At 44.9% G+C, this 22,170-nt stretch overlaps 1 protein-coding gene across 1 annotated transcript; it reads left to right on the top strand.

Moving 5' to 3' along the window:
• The first annotated feature begins 14,049 nt into the window (after positions 1-14,049).
• On the top strand, positions 14,050-21,960 carry LOC123137267 (MACPF domain-containing protein At1g14780). Its single transcript, XM_044556959.1, has 7 exons — positions 14,050-14,565; positions 19,258-19,496; positions 19,823-20,024; positions 20,110-20,190; positions 20,269-20,452; positions 20,600-20,766; positions 20,925-21,960. The coding sequence occupies exons 1-7, from the start codon at positions 14,329-14,331 to the stop codon at positions 21,663-21,665; spliced, it is 1,851 nt and encodes a 616-aa protein (XP_044412894.1). The 5' UTR covers positions 14,050-14,328; the 3' UTR covers positions 21,666-21,960.
• Positions 21,961-22,170: the final 210 nt, after the last annotated feature.

The raw sequence follows: 22,170 nt of genomic DNA, 5'->3' as shown, positions 1-22,170 counted from the left end.
ACTGGTACTTCTTCCTGTACAACTCCTGGTAAGGAATTTACTTGAGTCCTCTTTGGCACATGCCGGGATACATACTTGATCCTTCTTCCTTCTGGGGTGGTAAGAAAAATCGACTTATTGGCGCATTCAATGTTCCCTCCGTACTTTGATAACGAATCCATGCCTAATATCACATCCAGTCCTTGCGACTCCAATACTATTAGGTCTAAGGGGAACACATAGTTACCAGTCCTTAATGGTAGCCGATCACATCATAGACTAGCCATATACTCTGCTCCTGGCAAGGTTACTAACATGGGTGACCTAAGGGCTTGGGTTGGCAGTTTATACTTAACCACAAATCCCCTTGATAATGTATGAATGCGATGCACCAGTATCAAAAAGAACGATTGCAGTAAATGACTTAATCAAAAACTTACCTATTACTGCATCTAGCTGGGCTTCAACCTCCTCCACGTTAATGTGGTTCACCTGTCCCCTATTGAAAGGGTTAGGCTTCTTCCCAGAGCTTCCATTGCCATTTCCATTCTTTGCTTCAGGACATTCAGTGGCATAATGTCTAGTCTTCTGGCACTTGAAACAGGTAATGTGGCTTAGATCCCTCTTGGCTGGTGTTGATGGGTTGGTACGGTTCTGTCTGTTGCTTCCTCCATTCCCATTACCATTATTGGGGCCACTATTGTTGTGCGAACTCCCCCATTGTGGTTTTGACCTCCATGGGTATGCTGAAAAGGTCCTCCCGAGTTCAGGGTAAAACGAGGCTTCTGCTGAGCTCCAGAATTATACTTCCCTTGTTCATACTTCCTCTTGCGGCTGTCAATCTGCTGCTGCTTCCCTTCAATCATGAGAGCTCGGTCTACCAACTCCTGGTAATTGTTGAAGGTTGCCACCATCTACTGCATGCTCAGCTCATCGTTCAGTCCTTCCAGAAACTTCTCCTGCTTAGCTACATCCATAGCAACGTCATCTGGGGCATAACGTGCTAGCTTACTAAAATCATCCACATACTGGCCAACTATACGTCCTCCTTAGCGCAAGTTGCGAAACTCACGCTTCTTCATGGCCATAGCTCCCGCTGAAACATGGGCAGTACGGAAAGCCTGCTGAAACTGGTCCCATGTGACAGTGTTGATGGGATAAGTGGCTGTGAAATTCTCCCACCATGATGATGCGGGTCCATCAAGCTGATGTGCGGCAAAACGCACTTTCTCCGCATCTGTGCATTCTGCAGTGGTCAACTCCCTCCCCATCTTGCGGAGCCAATCATCTGCGACTATCGGCTCGGTGCTACTGGAGAACACCGGCGGATTTAGCCTCAAGAAATGGGCTAAGTGATCAACAGGTGGTGGTGGTGGTGGGTTGTTGTTGTTGTTCCCCTGATTCTGATTCTGGACTAGCATCTGCATCAATGCATTCTGCTGCTGGATCAACTGAGTGAGCTCCGGTGGGAAAGCAAATCCATTGTCATGTCTCGGAGGCATCTGAGGGTCTAGAAAATATGAGAATACATAATAGAGTGAGGTCTAGAGAGAAAAACACTACCCATATGCACATGAGACAAACACAATCATATCACTTCAATCAATTCAAACAAGGGCATACAACGGTCTAACTATCGTTACAAAAGTGCTCGGGCTATACTATATACATGGGGGAATACTACTACTGTTATGGTGGTCGACTAGAAAAATTGATCGGTCGAAGACTCCATGATATCTGCTCCAGCTTCATCAACAAAGTCATCATCGCTATCGTCGGGCTCCGAGTCGGTGTCGTCGATGATGATGTAGTTCTCCGGGCAAGTGCAATTGTCGTCATCTCCTCTTGGCACGGGGAATCCCATGAATACTTTTAGCTTCTTCTTCAGATCATCATTCTTCTCCATGAGTGTCGTCATTTCCTCCTCATATCCATCGCGTGTAGACTTGAGTTCTTCCTCCAGCTCTGTGATCTTGGTCATTGCCTTCTTTAGATCTATCATGCCTGCGCACATCTGGTTCTCCTGGCGGCGAATGTGCTGGTTTAACTCCTGGATGAAAGCTGCAATGGACCTATCCTTCCTGGTGCTGATCATCTCCCATTGCTCATGTCGGCGCCCACAAATTTGGTAAATAGTATCCTTGAGATCCTTGTGGTAAACTTCTCCAATGCATCCCATGGTGATGTGGGCTGCCATGCTCTTTCCTAGACTCCAGGTTGGTGCATCAAAGGAAAACTCTATGGGCTCAGTGACGGGCATGAACGTCCTTCCTGGAACTTGAACTTGAATCATCCAACGCTCCTCTTCTAGTAAAGTGGCGATATAGGTCCCGGTGAAGCTTGGTACTCTGATGTTCAGGTATCTAGTGACTTCCTTCAAGTGGCGTCCAAAGGGTGTATCTTCATCCGGTTGCGTGAACTTGTTTCTTGCATCTGCCATCCTAAAGAGTAGAAAAGGTGAGGAGTCAGAAATGAGAGGAGAGTAGTGATCTAGGGCTTTAACTTAGCGGTCGTGTCCTACAGTCAGCGTGTGCTCTGATACCATCTTGTAGCGACCAGACCTCAGACAGTCTGATCTCTGTGCATCAGTGTCATCCCTAGATCGGTAATGCTGACACGCACAGTACTCGAAGGATCTATAACAGAGTAGCAATCACACACTTATTACATCGAATGTCTCAAAAGAGAACTTATTACAATAAATATGGCTTGAGGTCATCTAAAACGATAACAGTGAAAGGCTTGGAAGATAAAGCGAGTCCATCAACTCCAACGGCATCACTGAGTGAAAGACCACGACCTAAGGGACCTTACTCGTCGTCTGAAAAGTATGCAACATGAACGTTGCAGCCCAAAAACGGGTCAGCACATGGAATATGCTGGCAATGTAACACATAGAGAGTAATCAACAGAATAATGCTATCACTACATGCATATATGGCTGGTGGAAAGCTCTATGCTTACACTTTTGCATAAAGCCAATTTTTCCCTACAACAAAGGAATAAATTTTATTTAACTATCATGGTGGTTGTTAAACATTGAGAAGGTTCCTCCAACTCAATCCCAATTAAGCATCATCATTAACCCAATCAAATTAAATTAAGTAACATGATGAGATTCACATGATAATCCAGGTACTAGATACTCAAAACGTCCATAACCGGGGACACGGCTAACCATGATTAGTTTATACACTCTGCAGATGTTTGCGCACTTTTTCCCGCAAGACTCGATCTCCTTCGTTGGATTTCTCGCACTATATGGTGTTTGAGAAATGGATGACTAAGACACAGTCTTTCAGAAGCATTAACTCTTTACTCTAGGTAGACAGTACCAACCTACATCCCCTACATCTGCTAGTCTACCACTGAAAGAGGTCACACAACATACTCAACTATGCTAGAGCCCGTAGTAGCTTGCGGCTGCACACGGAAGTTTCTAGCATGAATAATCTCATGATTCCTTTGAGCCTGGGTGGCGGTCCATAGGAGAATCACACGGTACCCCGGGATTTCCAAAAATACAGGCAACAGTGGGTTCCCCAGGTGCCTCAATCCACCCAGATGTGAATTTAAGTTGCCACCTTAAGTAAACCTTTAATTAACAATCTCACATTTGTTATGGATACACTCACCCAATCTACATCTACTAGCATAGCATAGCAATATAAGCAAACGTAGAAATAACTCCCAAAGGTTTGATAATAAACAGGTAATAGGTACTACCTCATCTACTTCCCAAAACCCACATATTAATCAGATCCTAACCATGCAATTGTTTGAGGATTGATCTAATGCAATAAAACTGGGTAGTAAAGAGGTATGATCAAAGTGTTACTTGCCTTGCTGGTGATCCGTGAAACCTAGAGACTCGTAGTAGCAAGCTGCGCACTCCGGGTACTCTATCACAAACAAACAAGCATACAATAAGTACTCATCTATGCACGGGTAAAACTCAAATAAGAGATCTAGCTAGAAAGTTCAACTTAAGAACTCCGGTTTGCAAAAAGAATCAAATCAAACAAAACAACGAAACTCAAACGGCAAAAGAAACAAGCTTCGATTACTAATCTGAACATAAGTCAAATTTTACAGTAGCAAAAACTTGTTTGAGTTGGTTAAACAGAAAGAGGGCTTCGAGACGAAACTCTAGGCGCTTGAATCGCCTGATTCCGATTTACGAGTGAAAAATTATACTAGAACGAAAATCGGATCAGAAATCGCGATCGGAAATAATCGCGAAAAATCCGAGAAAAAGAAAAATGGATGAACAGGCTAACGAACAAATGTTCGTTGTGTGCGGCTAAACGACGGAAACCGTTCGTTAAAACGACGAACGTCCGCTAAATAACTAAACCGAGAAAAAAACGAACCAGATCTAAAAAAACAGATCTAGGGTTTTTTAAAAAACCGAACGGTTTTATAAAAAAACCGGCGGTGGTGGGACGGCGGCGGCTCCGGCGGCGCAAGGCGGCGACGGGGTCGGGTGGCGGCGGGGTCAGGTGGCGGCGGGGTTCCGGCGGCGCGACGGGACTCGGCGGCGACGACGGCTCGCGGCGGCGCAGGCGGCGGCTGGGCTAGGGTTTGAGGCGGCTCGGGCCTTGCCTCTTAAAGGTCAGCCGGGCTGGAGTCCTAGTCGGGCACGGCCCGGCTAGGTCGGTTGACTCTTTTTTTAGATATATTCCACGCAGAAAAAACAAATAAAAGAAATACTAAACAGACACCAAAAATCCCAAAATAAATTTTCCCCATTCTTTAAAAATAAGTCGAACAAGAAGAACATTTATTTGGGCCTAAAATGCAATTTTGAGAAACACGCATTTTTCCTAATTCAAATAAAATAGCGATGAAACTCCGAAATAAAATCATATTTGATTTTATTATTAAATCTCCAATATTTCTTTATTTTGGGAAAGTTATTTTATTCCCTCTCTCTTATTTTTTTAATAGAAATATTCGAACATAAAATAATGAAAATTAAATGATCCTTTTTCAAAATTTGAGAAAAACTCAAATATGAAAATAACGAAATCCCCAACTCTCTCCGTGGGTCCTTGAGTTGCATAGAATTTCTATAATCAAGCCAAAATGCAATAAAATATGATATGCAATGATGATCTAATGTATAACATTCCAAATTGAAAATTTGGGATGTTACACCACACGTCCCTAGCATAGCAAACGTGCAACAATCCACCTCCGGTTCACCTGTCCGAAAACGCAAAACACCGGGAATACTTTCCCGGATGTTTTCCCCCCTTCGCCGATAGCACCTAATACCGCGTTAGGTCTCCCCTAGCACCGCGTATTGCCTTGTTATGTTTTGTGATGCTGTGTTTGCTCTATATTTACTGTTTCTCCCCCCCTCTTCTTTTCCCCCCTTTTGCTTTTCTTCCCGGACGTCGCAACCAGATGTTGGAGCCCAGGAGCTAGACGCCACTGTCGACAACAACCCCTACTACACCGAGGGTGCCTACTACTATGTTCAGGCCGTCGACGACCAGGAGTAGTTTAGGAGGATCCCAGGCAGGAGGCCTGCGCCTCTTTCGATTTGTATCCCAGTTTGTGCTAGCCATCTTATGATACCTTGTTTAACTTTATGTCTGTACTCAGATATTGTTGTTTTCGCTGACTCGTTTATGTTCGAGCACTTGTATTCGAGCCCTCGAGGCCCCTGGCTTCTAATATGATGCTTGTATGACTTATTTTACTTTCAGAGTTGTGTTGTGATATCTTCCCGTGAGTCCCTGATCTTGATCGTACACATTTACGTGCATGATTAGTGTATGATTGAATCGAGGCGTCATAGAGGTAGGGGAAGATTTGTCGATCAAGAGGTTGGAGACGACTGACGGTGGTTACTCTGGCGCGCGGGTGGGGAGGGATGACGCCTGAGGGGTGGATTTGGTCGTGCGGGCCGCAGGGTGGTCGCCCAGACTGTGGGCGATCGTGGTGCACACCGGACATGCGGACTGTGACGGGGGGCGTCCGGAAGTGCTCGTGCAGGCGGGCCTGCATCGATGCCACACGGGGCATGTAGCAGATACCCCTAAGTGCCACACATGTGGGCTTTATCGGCGTCCTAATTTATTTAGTCAACGATGTTGGCTAAACAATTTGGTGACACCAAACTTTTTAGCCAACGTTAACTGGACTAGATGGATACGCGCACTTTGCCGCGCCAAAAATCAAACGGCCAGACATACACTTGTTTGGGTTTGGTACTTCCGTATTATGCAGTTTGACTGAATAATACACAACATAATCGATATCGGTTAGGTAGTGCGCGTCAATTCACGGTGTGACAGTTCTTATTTCAAATCAGTGGAACTCTCCATGAGTTACATTTGTACCGCCTCTTTACACAAATATAAGACATTTTTGCAGTTTAATTTAAATAGCAAAAAATGCCCTACTCTGTTTAAATAGGGAGTACTTTCTATCCAATTGGCCGGTATATATGTTTAAAGAGGGAGTACTTTCTATCCATTGTTAAGAGACCTAGATCTGTATGGAAATGCCTTTTCCTTCATTCTATTTTGCAAGTAACATATGCTTTTTCTGCCAGAACAATCTAGTAAACAATGATATATCATCTCAAAAAGGGGGAAACAATGATATACATATTCTAGGAAAAGAACTGATATATACGAAGAGAACAAATGTCATGCACTCTAGAATAAATTTGTTCATCTAAAAAAGAATAAATTTGTTGATACGTCAAAAGCACCAAATTATGTATCAACAATTCCATGGAAATAGGGAGCCACATACCTAACCGGAACAAAATATGAGCTTCTTTTCAACTGAACTGATATGTGCAATTATACATAATCTTTCCTGGTCTTTACCCACACTGTAGGGGCACCTAGAAACCACAAACTGCATTACAACAGCTGGAACCGTCATGCAGCTTACAAACAGCATACATGCTTGGCAAGTAGGCATGCTTGCAGTAGAAGTGATCAACACTCCAACAGCTGCCAATATGGTGGTTGTTTTAGCAGAACAAAAGCAGCCATCTAGGAGCCATTGATTTTACACATCAAGTGATGTGACAGTAAATAAAAAACAACACTAAGTCAAGTATTATATAGAAGAAGTAAGACTATTTTCCCAGCATCAAAATACCATAGATATTCCAATGACAAAAGCATATGTACTGCTTATTTTTGCCATAATATAGAAACAATGAAATAAAATTGTTTACCAGTCCAGTCGACCTCGTGGAGGCTCGTGGTGTTGCTAAACAACAGTCTAAGGAGAGCCTTTGCAAACTGCTTTGCAGGTGGTTTGCCTCCAATGTAGATGAGCAGGGAGAAGTAAAATGCGCAGTAATAGCATGTAGTATCCAGTTATATGTATACTAATAAGAAGAGGCATGCATTGTTGAAGCATAATAAATTGTAGGACTAAATGGCTACAAGTGTGTCCGGACATGACCAGGTGGCAACATTAGGTAGGGCACATAACCAATTGATAACAATGACCCCATGACCGTGCATCAGCCCGAGTGAGATCCAATATTCCTAAGGCCACTGTCGGTTAACATTATTGGTACCAATTAATTAATTAATTAATCAACTTGATAAATCTACCACAAAGTTAAAGGTAATCTGAGCCACAATAAATATTTCACCTAGTAGATGAGAACACATACACAGCGGGTGAAATTACTATACATACAAATTGGTAATTTTGTTTGAGGAAATCATTATGTGGAGTGTTTATTCGGTCACATATGAGTATATGACGGAACAGTTACTACAGTTGTGCATCACAGAGGGAAGTGCTACAAAAATCCAAAACCAAACAATGGCAACAATTTTACATAATACTTCATGAAGATGTCTTCTATAAGGATAGGTCGGATATCCAAACTCTGCAAAACTACATGTTGCTCCAATGTGTTTTAGTCAAATAATTGGTGGATTGCATGCCGTTGATGCCAATGAAAGACTACAAGTTAGTTTAATGTGTTTCCGTCAAATAACCATCAAATATATGCATGAAACTGGACTCATAGTAGAGATATAAGAGACTGCAAAAAACATAGATCATCACCTGGAAAACATGCGGAAAGTAAGAGAAAGAACCAGATAGAAAAGAAATTTGATTTGGTAAGGCATTCTCAATATTTTAATGCTGGACATGGAACATTTTGTTGTGATAGAAGTGAATTTCCACTTTCAAGACAACAACCGTCAAAACCATTGTCCAATTAAAGAGTGATAGTAACACTTGGCTCCAGTCAGTTGATAACATGACATATACACAAATAACAAACTGAGAGGTCAAGAGAGAGAGAAAGGGTACTAAGAATGCTAGGCAAGACTTACATAGGCTACAATACGAAATTCCTAGCGCTGTGCTGCTAGGTGCAAGGGCTTGGAGCCATGACAAACTATTATCCATATATAGTGATAGCATCCATGACTTACTACTAATTTTGTTCACATTGTAACACCCTAAAAATTTAACCAGGTTTTAGTTATTAAAAAATTTGCCAAGAGTTTAAAATTTTTGCATGCAAGTATATCTCTGTTGATTTCAAAACTTTTCTTTTAATATTAAGAAATTTTTCCCAAGTGGATCCTTCCAAAATATATTGGACTTATTTTCCCTCTCATTTAAAAAAAACATCTCTCAATCAGAAGATTTATTTATAAAATTATTTCACCCTAAGCTTTATTCATTAAATGACTTGTTTTAAAATTTGGAGCTCTTTTTGAACTACAACCATTTGATATATTTAACTAAAAATTTCACCAAGGTTTGGAGATATCATGTGATATCTCTAAATCACTTTTATGCAATAATATATTTCATTCATTGGATATTTTGAGTTCTACACCAAGTTTTCAAATCCGGTCCAGTGGGCAATTTTTACACTACAACCTACTTAAATATTTATTTAAAACTTCTACCAAAATTAGGGGAGGTCAGTAGGAGCATATTATTCCACATTATGCAAAAACCTAGTACTGTTCTTTGAAAATTTTGAGTCAATCAACCTCTTTTTCATTCTGGTCCAGACTTGTGATTTCTACTGCAACCCTATTTAATTTTGCTCCAAAGATCTTGTGTTTTCTCCTACTTGTAGACAGCCCTACCAAACCCCTAAATCCAGGAGCATGCACCCATTGGATTAATTTTGGTTCACGAAATAATGTCATTTATTTCCTGTCCAGAATTGTAGTTTTGCAAAACTTGCACTAACAAGTTTGTGCTTTTCACAAACTAACCTCACCACTCTCTCTTGCATCTAAGGAGACCCTGATCTGGAGGATTTGGCCACCCCAAGAAGAGCCTAGGTGCCTGTGGCATTTTGTCAAACACCTGGAGAGCATAGCCAGATTTGGCATGGATTCAAGTTTACACTATGAACTTGGTCACCTGACCTAACAACAATGCCCATTCACCCTCTATCTAACCCTAACCTAGCCCTGTTTCTTCCCAGCCTCAACCGCGACCTCTAGCATGCTCTGGCATTACGTCGAGCACGTCCCGTGCACGCCCGGAGCGCGAGCAGAGCGTGCGTTTGGCACGCGTTTTGCACGTGCCGCGCCCGAGCCGACGCGTTGCGCCCCTGGCCTTGCCTCCACTGCAGAGCCACGCCACGCACGTCCCTCCTCACCGCAACACGCCAAGCCGCCCCTCGCCACGTCCCCGACAGGCCAGGAGCTAGCCGCCACGGCCGCCGACAGCCCCTGCTCCGTTCAGCGCCGCCCAAGCCTCTTCCGCTCGCCACCTGGCCCCTGGAACAGCGTGAGCTCATCCACGAGTGTGTCCGCTAGCGCTCGTCGCCGCCACGACGCCCTAGCTACAGAATGGCGGTCACCGGCGACCTTATCCGCAACCGCCGCGGAACCGCCTTGCCACGCTATAAAAAGGGACCCCGAGCCCCTCTGAGCATGCACGCAACCTCAGGCTACCCCATGGAACCCCCATAGCCCGCAATCGTCAGGGAAACGCCGCCTTCTTCGTCTCCGGCAACTCCTGCCGCCGCCACTGTTTCGTTCACTCCGGCGCCACCAGGGCTTCCCCCTCTCCACTCTCTTCACCAGAAGTCCTCTCTTCCTCCCGTGAACAGACCCCCCTACTCAATTTGGTTCGGGAGCCATCGCCGCCACAAAACCACTTCGCCACCGAAGCCTCCTCCGCCGCGAAGCTCGCCGCCGGCAGCTCCCTCCGCCCCCACCTACCTGTCGACCACCGGGATGACCGCCCTGGAGTGGCGGATCCATCCCCACCCTTGGGGCCCCGCGAGGAGCCGCCAGTCGCCGGCGACGATCGCCGGAGCTCCGCCTCCGCTCGGGACAGAGGAAGGAGAGGGAGAAAGACTAGTCAAACCTGACTAGTGGGCCCCGTGGACCCACTGTCAGTGACCCACTCCGCCGCCACGCGTGTTAAGTGATAGCATAAAACCCCAAGTACGTAACCCCTACTTAGAAAGCGTATTCGTGTCTGAAACGTTTTCTTTTGTTTTATTTTTAAAAACAGAATTTGACCAAAACTTTGACTGGCTATATCTTTTTAAATACAACTCCAAATGAAATGATTCTTTTTCCTACCTCTCTCAAATTTCACCTAGTTTATTTTAAGATTTATTTGAAAAAATTTCAGAACAACTTTTGGTGCTGTTTTTATTTTGTGTGTTAATTCTTTTATATTGCTAAAATAGGATTTTTGAAGAGAGGAGAAATGTTTCAAGTTTTGGAGTGCACCCTGCCTTTCCACACATTGAAGGCAAGCATTCTGAACCCCGGCATAATATTTTTGTGTGTTCGATGACACGTTCATAACATCACCTCACTTTGGAGAAACTTGTTATTTCATGTGATATGATCATATGCATGGGTGCATGTTATTGATTTCCATGCTGTTGGAAATGGACACACTTGTGATGATAATCACCCTCATGTGCCTTGCATGCATACCGGCAGGAACCCGGGAAAACCTCTGCCTTGGGTAGGCATGAGTTTGTCGCCGGTCTCCGTCGGGACGGTTATGTCTGGTATGGCATGGCAAGGTGATATGAGCGGTGACTCTGTTGGTTGAAATATATTCGTCATGCTAATCATGCAGGGAATACTTAAACCTCCTGAGTCGACCGTAGATCGAGTCTTGTGCCAGTAACCCCCATACTTGTTTCGTACTACCACTCGTCTCTACAGCAAGTAGAGTACGGTTCAGTAAGTTGTCAACCTCTTTCTAGCACACACCGTACAGAGAGGCCATGGTGGAAGATACCGGTTGTAGCTGGTAGGCAGGCCACCTGGTCCGGGGCATGGGTGTTTCCGGTTGGGACCGAGAGGGGAGGCCACCCCTTAGAGCGCGCGATATAAATTTGATCCCATGCTACGCGAGGTTGTAGCCTCCCCACTTAGAGTTTGCTTAACAGGTGTCGTGGGTGATTCCAGACACGTGTGAGATAAGCTGGTGTGTGCAAGTTAGGTGTGTTTTCAACAAAAAGACCGTAGACGGAATTAGTCCCGATGGACTAAAGAAATCCGTTACTCGTGGGTAAAGAGTACACCCTCTGCAGAGATTAAACCTATTCGAATAGCCGTGTCCATGGTTAAGGATTACAGTCTGGGATGAGTCAAGTGTCGGTCTTAGTGTCGGTCTTCGGAGGTGAAACTGTTAACCAGAACTGGAACTACTACCTGTGACTTGTGATAATTATGATTATTATTGTTGTTGACTAACCCGTGATATTATTGTTATTATTGAGTATCTCTGGGATGGTTCTACCTCCGGGATATTCACTATGATTGTTTATTTTAAAGCCCTTTATGTGGTGTCGCTCAGACGTCCGACTGTGGCATTTTTTTTAAAGCCTTTTATGTGGTGTCGCTCAGACGCCCGACTGTGGCATTTCTTTTAAAGCCCTTTATGTGGTGTCGCTCAGACGCCCGACTGTGCCATTTCTTTTAAAGCCCTTTATGTGGTGTCGCTAAGACGCCCGACTGTGGCTTTGCTTGTTATTTATTTCATAAATTTTAATAGTACTATGTTATTGCAATTTTATAAATAACTTGCTTGCACGCATCAAAGATTTATTTATCTTTTGTGACTGACGTCATGAGCATAAAATATTTTCAGCATATCATTGTTATATTATACCTGTGTTCATAATGTTTGCGAGTACATTCAAAGTACTCACTGGCTTGTCTCTGGCTATTGTCTTGGCCAGATTTTCTTGTACGAAGAGGAGCGACGCGATGACAGCCCCGGAACCTAAGTAATGGAGATAGCAGCCTCGCGAAAATAGGAGTTAACCTGGTCAGCTGTTCCCGTGGGAAATGGAGTCCCATAGACACTGATGTTTCACAACCCGCTTCCGCCATCAACCACTAGAAACCATTTGTTGTACTCACAGGTCAGAATGGCCTTGTACTACATATTTTGTTTTCTGCTTGGAATTTTTGTATCAAGTTGGAGCCTCATCAGCTAACAGTAATCCTGGGGCTGATGAGCACGTCGGTCTTTTCTGGAAATTTATTACCCGGATGAGTTTTCTATATATAACTGAAGGTTTCAAGGGAAAAATAGATACTCTTCTTCAGTAGTTCTTCACCTGCGGTGCAATTTGCTTTTGGTGCTTTATGTGAGCGACTTTGTAATAATCTAATACATAAAGTAAATAAGGGGAACTTCATATATTGAGTTTCAAAATAAATTCCAAATTACAATTTCTATATCAAGGTACGCAATTAAATATCGCATCAACTCAGAACTATTTTAGCTACATCAACTATTAATGATACGACCTAGTTTTGATTAATCAACCAACCTATTTTGATTAATGAATGGCAATATCAGAAATCTAAAGTGCATATACATGTTGCAGTAGCAGTATCCTCATCTTATAATGGATGCCAAACTGGTGAAATTAACAACAACATTACAAGTATTGATTCAATCACCTCCACTATTTGCAATTCCAGCCGAGACAACCCCCGTCACCCCCTCCCCCCACAAAAATCATAACCCCCTCCCAAGCAACTCAACAATAAAAGGAAATTAAAACAGAAAGCAACGAAATCAAACATCAGATGCAGCGCAGGAATTTTGAATATTAAATTCCTGCTCGGTGGCTTATCAAACATCAAATGCAGCGCAATAATTAATACGAACAACACGGACACAAAGCCCCGCAAGGCCGCAACCGGACACAACCCTCCATACCTCCGCCCGCCCAGTACACCGAAGAAGTCGATCCAAAGACGAAGCCCCAGGCGGCAGAAGCATCTCCCCCTTCTCGAGAGAACATCAGGCTCCACCACCTCCCTCTTCCTCCTCGGTGGCTCATCCGCCTTAGCCCTCATCACGACAAGGGTGGGGGTGGGGGAGGGGGGAGGGAATCACAGGGGGTGGTGGGGGAGAGGGCTTGGCGTTGGAACCGACCAGTGATGCAGACCCGAGAATAACACGAGGCAGAGAGAAATTAGGGGATGGTTCATATCGCTGTTTGACTGAACGACCCACGACTTGTGCGAACGGCCCAACCGACTCTTGAACTCGTCTCACCCACTGTCAAATGGGCCCATGCGCCGCTCGCCAACAGCGAATCACCCGGGGCTCGTATTTCTTGGGAACTTAGTAAGTATTCCCTCCGTTCCTTTATGTAAGGTGTATTATTTTCGTCATGATAACCAAGGCATGTAATTATAGAGATGTTTGGACGAAATTATCTTTGCCAAATTTGTTGGCTAGTGGCAAGTAAATCAGTGAATCCAGAAAAGTAAGAGGTACATGCAATCGAGAGAGATACTTTCCTTCTTTACTACAAGTAGAGATACATGCAATTGAGATGCAATCGGGAGAGAGATACTTTCCTTTTTTCTGGAGGAATAAAAGAGGAATTATGAGGATTTAGAAGAAGTACACCTTACATTGTGGAATTTTAGGAAATTTATAAAAAAATAAATACACCTTATATAAAAAGAAACGGAGAGAGTACCACTGTACTAGGTAGATGTTGGTTGTGAATTAGATGTTGGTTGTGAATTCTCCTCACACGTCCGAAGGGGCCCTTTCCCCAACCACCCGAAGGGACTCCTTTCCCCAACCACCCGACGACCGGGGCGGCCGCCTCTGACCAGACTCTGATGTCGCCACCCCCAACCCCCTGTGTGAATCCTCCTCTAGCATTGGACTTCCCCTCGGCCCTCCCTACGACCTTTCCCTCAAACCTTCCTACCAGTTCTTCTTCTTCTTCGCCTTCTTCAGTAGAATCATCATCACCACAAGGGTAGGAGGCTCCGTCGCGGCCGGGGTCTGCTGCTGCGGCGAGGGACCATCGTGCACGTGCGTCGGAGTGGAAGGAAAGGGGAGGAGAGGATGGAATTGGGGGAGGAGGTGGCGCGCGCGCTGGGCGCGGGCTTCGACCTCACGTCCGACTTCCGCCTGCGCTTCGCGAAGCTCCGGCGGCGGCTCGTGGACCTCAACGAGGCCGGGGCGAGGGACGTCCCCGTCCCGGGCGGGGGCGGCGCGGTGCTGCGCGGGATACCGCGCGACGTAGGCATCGACAAGGGCGACCGCATCCGCTTCCGCTCCGACGTCCTCGAGTTCAACCAGGTGCGCCCTTGCGCATGTCGCCATCCGTCTCTGTTGGCTTTCCTCAGTTCCAGCTTTCTGTATGTTGCCGTGCCGTGCTGTGCCGTGCATCAGTTAGGGAATTCCGTGGATTAGGCGTTGTGGCCACATGCTTCTTCTCTTCTCGTATTGTTGGATCGTGTGGGTTTTGTCCTCGCGAATTATGCTTTCAACGATCGGAGGTTGCGACCTGTACCAATCGTGCCTTTTTCTTTTGACGGAACTACGGCGCCCGGCCTGCCTGAACCCTTCATCGTTAGTAGAAGGCCAGGGCTACACCTTAGGCAGAAATCAGTGGGCTAGCGCCGTCGGATCTGCCACATGTGGCCGTTTGGATCAGCTGGAGAACATCAAGGCAGCCCCCGTGTCATCGCAACATCCGTGCTGTTGTGATCGCCATCGCAATATCCCCGCTATTGTGGTTGTCACCATCGCAACATCCCCTCTGTTGCGGTCCTTGCTGCCGTTGCCGCACCGTCAACCTGTCGGAGTGTCGCGGCCGTTGCATTCGGCACTGCGCAGCATTGTCCCTGTTGCAGTTGTCGCAATGTCGCCACCGTTGCATTCGCCGCTGCACAGCATCGTCCATGTTGCAGCCACCGCAACATCACAGATGGTGTGGTTGTCTCCACGCAACTTCGCCGGCGTTGCAGAAGCGCGCGTCGCCATTGCTGAATCATGTGGAGATTTGGACCCTTTGAAGCATGGGGAGCCCGCAGCAGCAGTGCCCCCGGCACCTTGCTGCACCTCGCCGTCACCCCCGCAGCCATGGTGGCTGTCGCCCCTTCACGCAGCAGCGTCGCCTGTGCGCAGTTCGTGGCGAGCCCATGGCGTTGCAGCAGCAAGCCGTCTCCTTGTCCAGTTCATTAGGGCCGCAGTGCCATGTCTCATTTGCTAGGAGCAGCGCTGGATGGGGAGGGAGACTGTGAGAGGGATGGGGAAATCGCTCGATTCGGAAGAGGAAAGGAGATAAGGAAGGAGAGGGGACAGGTGCGGGACCCACATGACGCGTGTTGCACGCGTAGCCAGCCGACGCGTGAGTGTAAGCAGTCGGCGGATTGTGAGCATTCCCTTAATAAAAAACACTGTCTGTAGCGGGATAGAGATACATCAGGTAAAGAGGAAGGAGAACAGAAAATCTTTGCACAAGATGGTACAACATAATGCTCCAGTCCATAATTATTAAAATCCTCTCCTTCTCGCAGCGATTAGACCATAGCATCTGCGCATCTCCTAGTCATGACGTGAAGCCCTTCCAATTCTTGGCGAAAGACCATTGCATTTCACCGTTTCCAAATATTCCGAAGGACAACAATGGCGTCAGTCTAACGGACCTTGTTTTCGCGGTTGTCGCCCCAAATCTCTTGTATTGTCAAGATCATCTGTACATAAAATTAGGGTTGCCCCTAGAGATTGAAGAAGCTCACATTGTACTAACATATGTGCAGTTGTTTCTGGAGATAGACAAAAAAGGGCAGCAATCCGAACGAGCAATTCCACGTCGAAACCTGCGCTCATTTGTAAATAACCTGTTTTTGAATGCCAGCTAAAGGAATATGGTGCATTTATTAGGCACATAGTTCTTCCGAACCGCCATGGCCCATGAGTCAATTGGCCTGTTTGCAAAGGCTGCGGCATATGCCAATCTCGTGGAGAGAGGCTTCCCATCTAGTCTTCCTATGCGGGTGTCTTCCACCGGTGAATTCAAGATTATGGTGGCCATCGAGCGCAACAAGGTAAGCCCATTCTTGCCAGTGGAGGAGATCTTAGGTTGTAAGCCGAGGACCAACAAAGAGGAGCTGAGCACTCTAGTGACAGAATCATTGAGTCTCTTATAGTGAGAAAACAACATTGAGAAGCGTGGAGTGGGAGTGTCTCCCAAGATCCAAAGGTCAAGCCAGAATGAGGTAGCCCTGCCATTGCCAATCATGACTTTAGTTACCTGGCGAAAGAAGCTCAGACCATGAGAAATATCTTTCTAGACAACAGTGTCTAGGTGATTTGAGTCCTCGAGTTTTCTGGAGTTGTTCCAACTGTTCATAGAAGTGAACCGAACTTCCGAAGTAGAAGAACCAGGCCAGTCAGTTTTAGCAAGTTTTTTAAAGAGGAGGCAAATATTATGAGTATGAAGGAATTTGAACGCTAGACCACCTTTTGCGAACGGACACATCGCGTCCCAAGCAACCTTGCATTGCCCACCATTAACGTGGTCCTGACCTGTCCAGAAAAAGCTTGTCAAAAGCTTGAATAGTGTTGATAGGAAGGAGAAGCGCTGACATTGCATGTGTATGTACTGCCCTAAGAGCCGCACGCAGAAGAATCACCCTACGATCAATCGAGAGAAGACTTCTATGCCAACCTGCCAGCCGTTTATCTTCCTTGTAGATCAAAGGGTGGAAGGCTGAGATCTGAAGTTTGGAGGTTGACAGAGGCAACCCCAAGTAAGTATGAGGAAAAGTTGAAACCGAGCCGCCCAAAGTAGAGGCCAAAGATATGGCCAAGAGGCAACCCCAAGTAAGTATGAGGAAAAGTTGAAACCGAGCCGCCCAAAGTAGAGGCCAAAGATATGGCCAAGTCATGGTAAACCTGTATAGGAACAAACCTACTCTTGTCAAAGTTAATATAGAGACCGGTTACTTTGGAGAACGCAAGTAGGATAGATCTGAGGTGTCGGACTGGTGGCACGCCTTGAGGATAATAAGTGTGTCATCTGCGAATTGAATGACTGGGCATGTGAGAGAATCATCCAGCGGGCGTGAGAGAAGATTATAAGAGCTAGCTTCAAGAAACACCCTTTGGAGTACGTTGGCGACAATAATAGAAATAAAGGGAGATAGAGGGTCGCCCTGGCGAAGGCCACGACGATACTTGATCCAGGGGCCTGGTTTACCATTAAGTAAAACCACAGATTGACTAGAGGTGTTTAGGTTTGAGATCCAGCGGCACCAACACTCCGGGAAACCTTTGGCCTTTAGAACCTCGATCAGAGCATGCCAAGACACCAAATCGACAGTTTTCCGACTATGACATGATTGGATAGTATCCGTGGCATAGATAATTTTTTCCGAAATGTTCTACCATTAACAAAAGCTGTTTGGTCTTGGTGGACCCGCTGCATAGTGAACGGTTGAACATGACTAGCTAAGCATTTGGAACCTAGTTTCATAGTTCAATTTTGTGGAGACACCGGCCTGAAGTTGTCAGAGTGAATGGCTCCCTGTTTATTAGGAATAAGAGCTAAAAAAGCTACGTTTAAGATCTGCCTGGTGTGAAAAGAGGTCGGACATGACATGAAGCTGATCATGTTTGACAAGGTCCCAATTGGATTTGTTGAACGATGGACCAAACCCATCCGGGCCTGGGCTAGACTTGACGTCCACCGAATCGAGAGAAGAGTTGATTTCATTTTGGGTGAAACGGGCAACAAGGGATTGAGCTTGGGGGTGAGAACCAAATTTCGAAGCAAGGGGGTAACATTAGAAGAGAAGCAGTTAGACGAACTGGTACCCACTAAGTTTTTGTAAAAAAATGTGAAGGTTAGCTTGCTTTGCGGAGTGAGGGCATGTTATGTTCCTGGTTGCTTCATATTACCATTTTGTTTGTGTGACGAAGATATTTTCTCTGGAACCGCCATAAGTATGCTGCTTAAGCCGTCCAATCAGTCTTAAGAAGTGGCCGAATTTCAGTTTTTTTGTTCCTTCACCAACAATGGTTTTACCGTCTTGGAATACTTTTATTCGTATGTCTGTTGCGTACAGGCTACCACTGTTTGTCCAGTTGGATCAGTTGGATTTTTATTACCAAGATGGCAGGAGCGTTGCTTTTTCATGAAGAGAAAGAGTTTATATATGCAAGAAATAATCTTGTTTAGAGGGCAGCAGGAGCTCAGATCCCTGCCCACATAGAACTACTTAGTTAACGATTAATACTCCCTCCATTTGTTTTTTATTTTGCGCGTAAGATGAAACATGGATACCAAGGAGCGCCGACAAAGGGTGTTGCTAGATGATTTTGCCCCTGAGCTTACACTGGATGCGCCAATAAATTCACATGATTCCTCGCTCTCCACATTCTCCTCCCACCACTCGCGCCTCTGCACTCTGCATATGTCCGCATGCTCCTGCTGCTTAGGCCCACGCGATCCTCTCAGCCTACTAGGAGCACACATGCATAATCGTGCATGAGATAGGAGCAGTTTCCCAAAAAATTTCATTCGGAATGGAACTCTGAGGAAGATGTAGAACGCCATTCTATTCCCCACGAATTGTACTCATGGGAAGAAAAAAGAAGGAGCGCCAACAAACTAAGCATCCGTCTATAAAATCCATTTTCATTACTGGAGCCAAAAAGCAGCTGCCGACTTCTCTACTCTAGTACCAACAAAACTTAACTAAAGTAAATAAAAGCACTGTTTATCAAGAAAAATAATGATTCATATGTTGGTGAAAATCTAATTTTCCTTTTTACCCCTGTGGGCAAAAATCTGAAATTCTTGGTTCTCCAACAAATATTTTTTCTTCTTACCCTTTTTGATTTAAACTAGAGCCATATCAGTTATTGATATGCCTTGGTCAAAAAGTGCAGTGACTTGTATGACCATGATGAATGCAGCTATTGCTCTCTTCTGGAAACTGGATCATCTTGTAGTTAATCACATTCTGGTTTTCTTGACAGATGTCGGAATTACTTAATCAGAAATCCTCAGTCCAAGGGAAAGTTCCTTCAGGCTATTTCAATGCACTTTTTGATTTAATGGGAGCTTGGTTGACAGATGCCAAAGAGATTAAGTATCTTGCTTTTGACGGCTATTTCATTTCGTTGTTCAACTTGAACCTAAAAGCTTCTCCGTTGGTTCTTTGCGATGAAGTCAAAAAGGCTGTTCCATCCAAGTGGGATCCTGTAGCATTATCTTGGTAATAAAACACACTGTTAACTCTGTCCCATAACTCTGTTTTATATTGTCTAATCAACTTATTTTCCATCAATTAACTATACATATTCATCTGACTGGAAATTCTATGAACCAGATCACCTACTTCACCCATACGATACCTTACATGTACCCAAATAAATATCAAAATAACTTATTTTCCATCAATTAACTAGATATATTCATCTGACTGGAAATTCTATGAAAAACATCACCTACCTCACCCAGACGACACCTTACATGTACCCAAATAAATATCAAACTAGAAAAGATACATGATCTAATTTGTCATCTTTTGATTTTTCTCAGGTTTATCAGAACTTATGGGACACACATAATTGTTGAAATGGCAGTTGGAGGTCAGGATGTCATATGTGTTAAACAAAGTCATTCTTCAACTATTTCATCCGCTGAACTAAAGTTACATCTGGAAGATCTTGGTGATTTTCTATTCTCCGATGGGAAAAACCTCTCCCCCATACATCGTAAGACCAAGGATGGCAAGAGCAAGGTATACATACTCCTACCCCGAGCCGGTGAGCCCACGTTTCTGTATATTGTTTGAAATTTAGCTAACTTGAGTCATATCATTATAGGTGCCTGATGTTTTTGTCAGGATAGTGCAGCAGCCTAATAACCTACATCTTTCCAGTTACTCAGAATCATCAACCAAAGATGTAAGTTTTTCCTACCTTACTGTGCCAATCGGCTCTAAAGTTCTCTGTATGCTTAAACATAACTTTTTGTCCAAATAGGGCCTGACAATTACATGTTCGAAAAGGGGTGGAGATGTACGTATACCCAGTCACTCCAAGTGGTTACCAACAGTTCCGAAGAATCCTGATGCTATAATGTTCAAATTTGTTCCCATTACCTCTCTTCTTACTGGCATTCCTGGTAGTGGTTACCTCAGCCATGCTATCAATTTATATCTTCGCTGTAAGTCCTGGAGGCATTTTTTCTTCTTCTTAAACTCTTGTTGCATTTTGCCAAGCAAACTCTCAACAGTGTTAACTTTAATGGATTGTCTAGCTCAAGCATGATATTTGGTTCAGTTAATTCTTATAAAGTTGACTTACCTCTCAGATAAACCCGATCTTGACGACTTACAACATTTCTTGGAGTTTCAAGTGCCTCTGCAATGGGCACCTGTGTTCAATGTGCTTGTCCTTGGGCCCCAGAAGAGAAAAGGCTCTTACCCTTCCTTGCAGTTCAGATTCCTTGGCCCCAAACTTCGAGTTAACACTTCTCAGGTACCAGATTGTTTATTTCCATAGTTGGTTCATTTAGGTAGAGTCTTAATTCCCAGTTATCTGCTGAGAAAGATTAGATTGAACTACTACTACTACTACTACTTTCCAACAAAGCCGAGCTTCCATCTATTAATTAACAATTGTATTTGTTGTTCCAGGTATCTAGCGCCCAGAAACCTGTAGTCGGTCTTCGGTTATATCTTGAGGGTAGGAAGTGCAATCAGCTGGCCATCCATGTCCAGCACCTCTCTAGTGTCCCAAGCATGCTTGGAGACTCGATGGCATCTTCGATGTCTGAGTGGCGCGAGTCGGAAGATACTGACCCAGGGTACATTGAGGCTATCCAGTGGAATAGTTACTCATGCATTTCTACATCTGTTGTGAAGTACAACCCCGAGTGGAGTAAGAGAGTTTCTGGTGGAGTTTTCATCGTCACTGGTGCCCAGCTCTTCACAAAGGGAACCTGGGCAAGGAAGGTGCTCCATCTGCGGCTCCTCTACACACATATCCCAAAGTGCACCATACATAAATCTGAGTGGACCCGAGCACCAGCAGCATCTCAAAAGGGAAGCTTTTTTACAACAATAAGCACAACTCTAAGCTCTCCTTTCATGCATCGCAACGCACAGCCTGCCCAGAAGCATGAGCCGGCACAGCTGAACTCAGGTGTTTACCCTGATGGTCCACCTGTTCCGCTTCAGTCGAGGAAGCTCCTGAAGTTTGTTGACATGTCGGAGGTGGTGAAGGGGGCGCATGATGTCCCTGGGCATTGGCTGGTGACGGCTGCGAAGCTTGTGAAGGAAGCTGGCAAAATTGGATTGCATGTGAAGTTTGCCCTGCTCAACTATGATGATACAGAACAACCGCATGGAAGTATCATGAGCTACCACTGTAAATAGGACAGGTGATTGTTGATCTTTGTACTCCATGCAGTATCATGAGCTACCATGGAGTAGATGGCAGGATTTTGGAAGCAACCGTTAGGATAAGAGATTGTTACAGTTTTTGGTTTTTTTTTTGTGGGGGGGGGGGGGGGGGGGGGGGCCTATAGAAAATGTAGAGGACACAAACAGTAACCGTAAGAGCCTTGTATTGCAAATTCTCAATTCTTGTAGTCAATAGATTTGTGTAGTTAACAGCTAAGATATCAGTTGGATTCTGGCAATGCAAGGAGAATGTATGATCACTTGGATCTCTTCATCTTGCACACGGGCATATTTGCCTTAGCCCTTTCGTACTACTAGTAAATATGCCGTACATTGCAACGGGAGAAATATCGCACAACACATATGTCAATGAACAATGCAGTAATGCTTAAACTTAAACAACTAATCTCATCGAGCTCAACATGAGGCCTGCCGTCTGCAAGTTACTCTACAGAAAAACGTATGATGGAATGGGTGA

The sequence above is a fragment of the Triticum aestivum genome, chromosome 6B (genome assembly GCF_018294505.1).
Source record: "Triticum aestivum cultivar Chinese Spring chromosome 6B, IWGSC CS RefSeq v2.1, whole genome shotgun sequence".
NCBI lineage: Eukaryota > Viridiplantae > Streptophyta > Magnoliopsida > Poales > Poaceae > Triticum > Triticum aestivum.
This window is presented reverse-complemented; position numbering and strand designations above follow the sequence as displayed.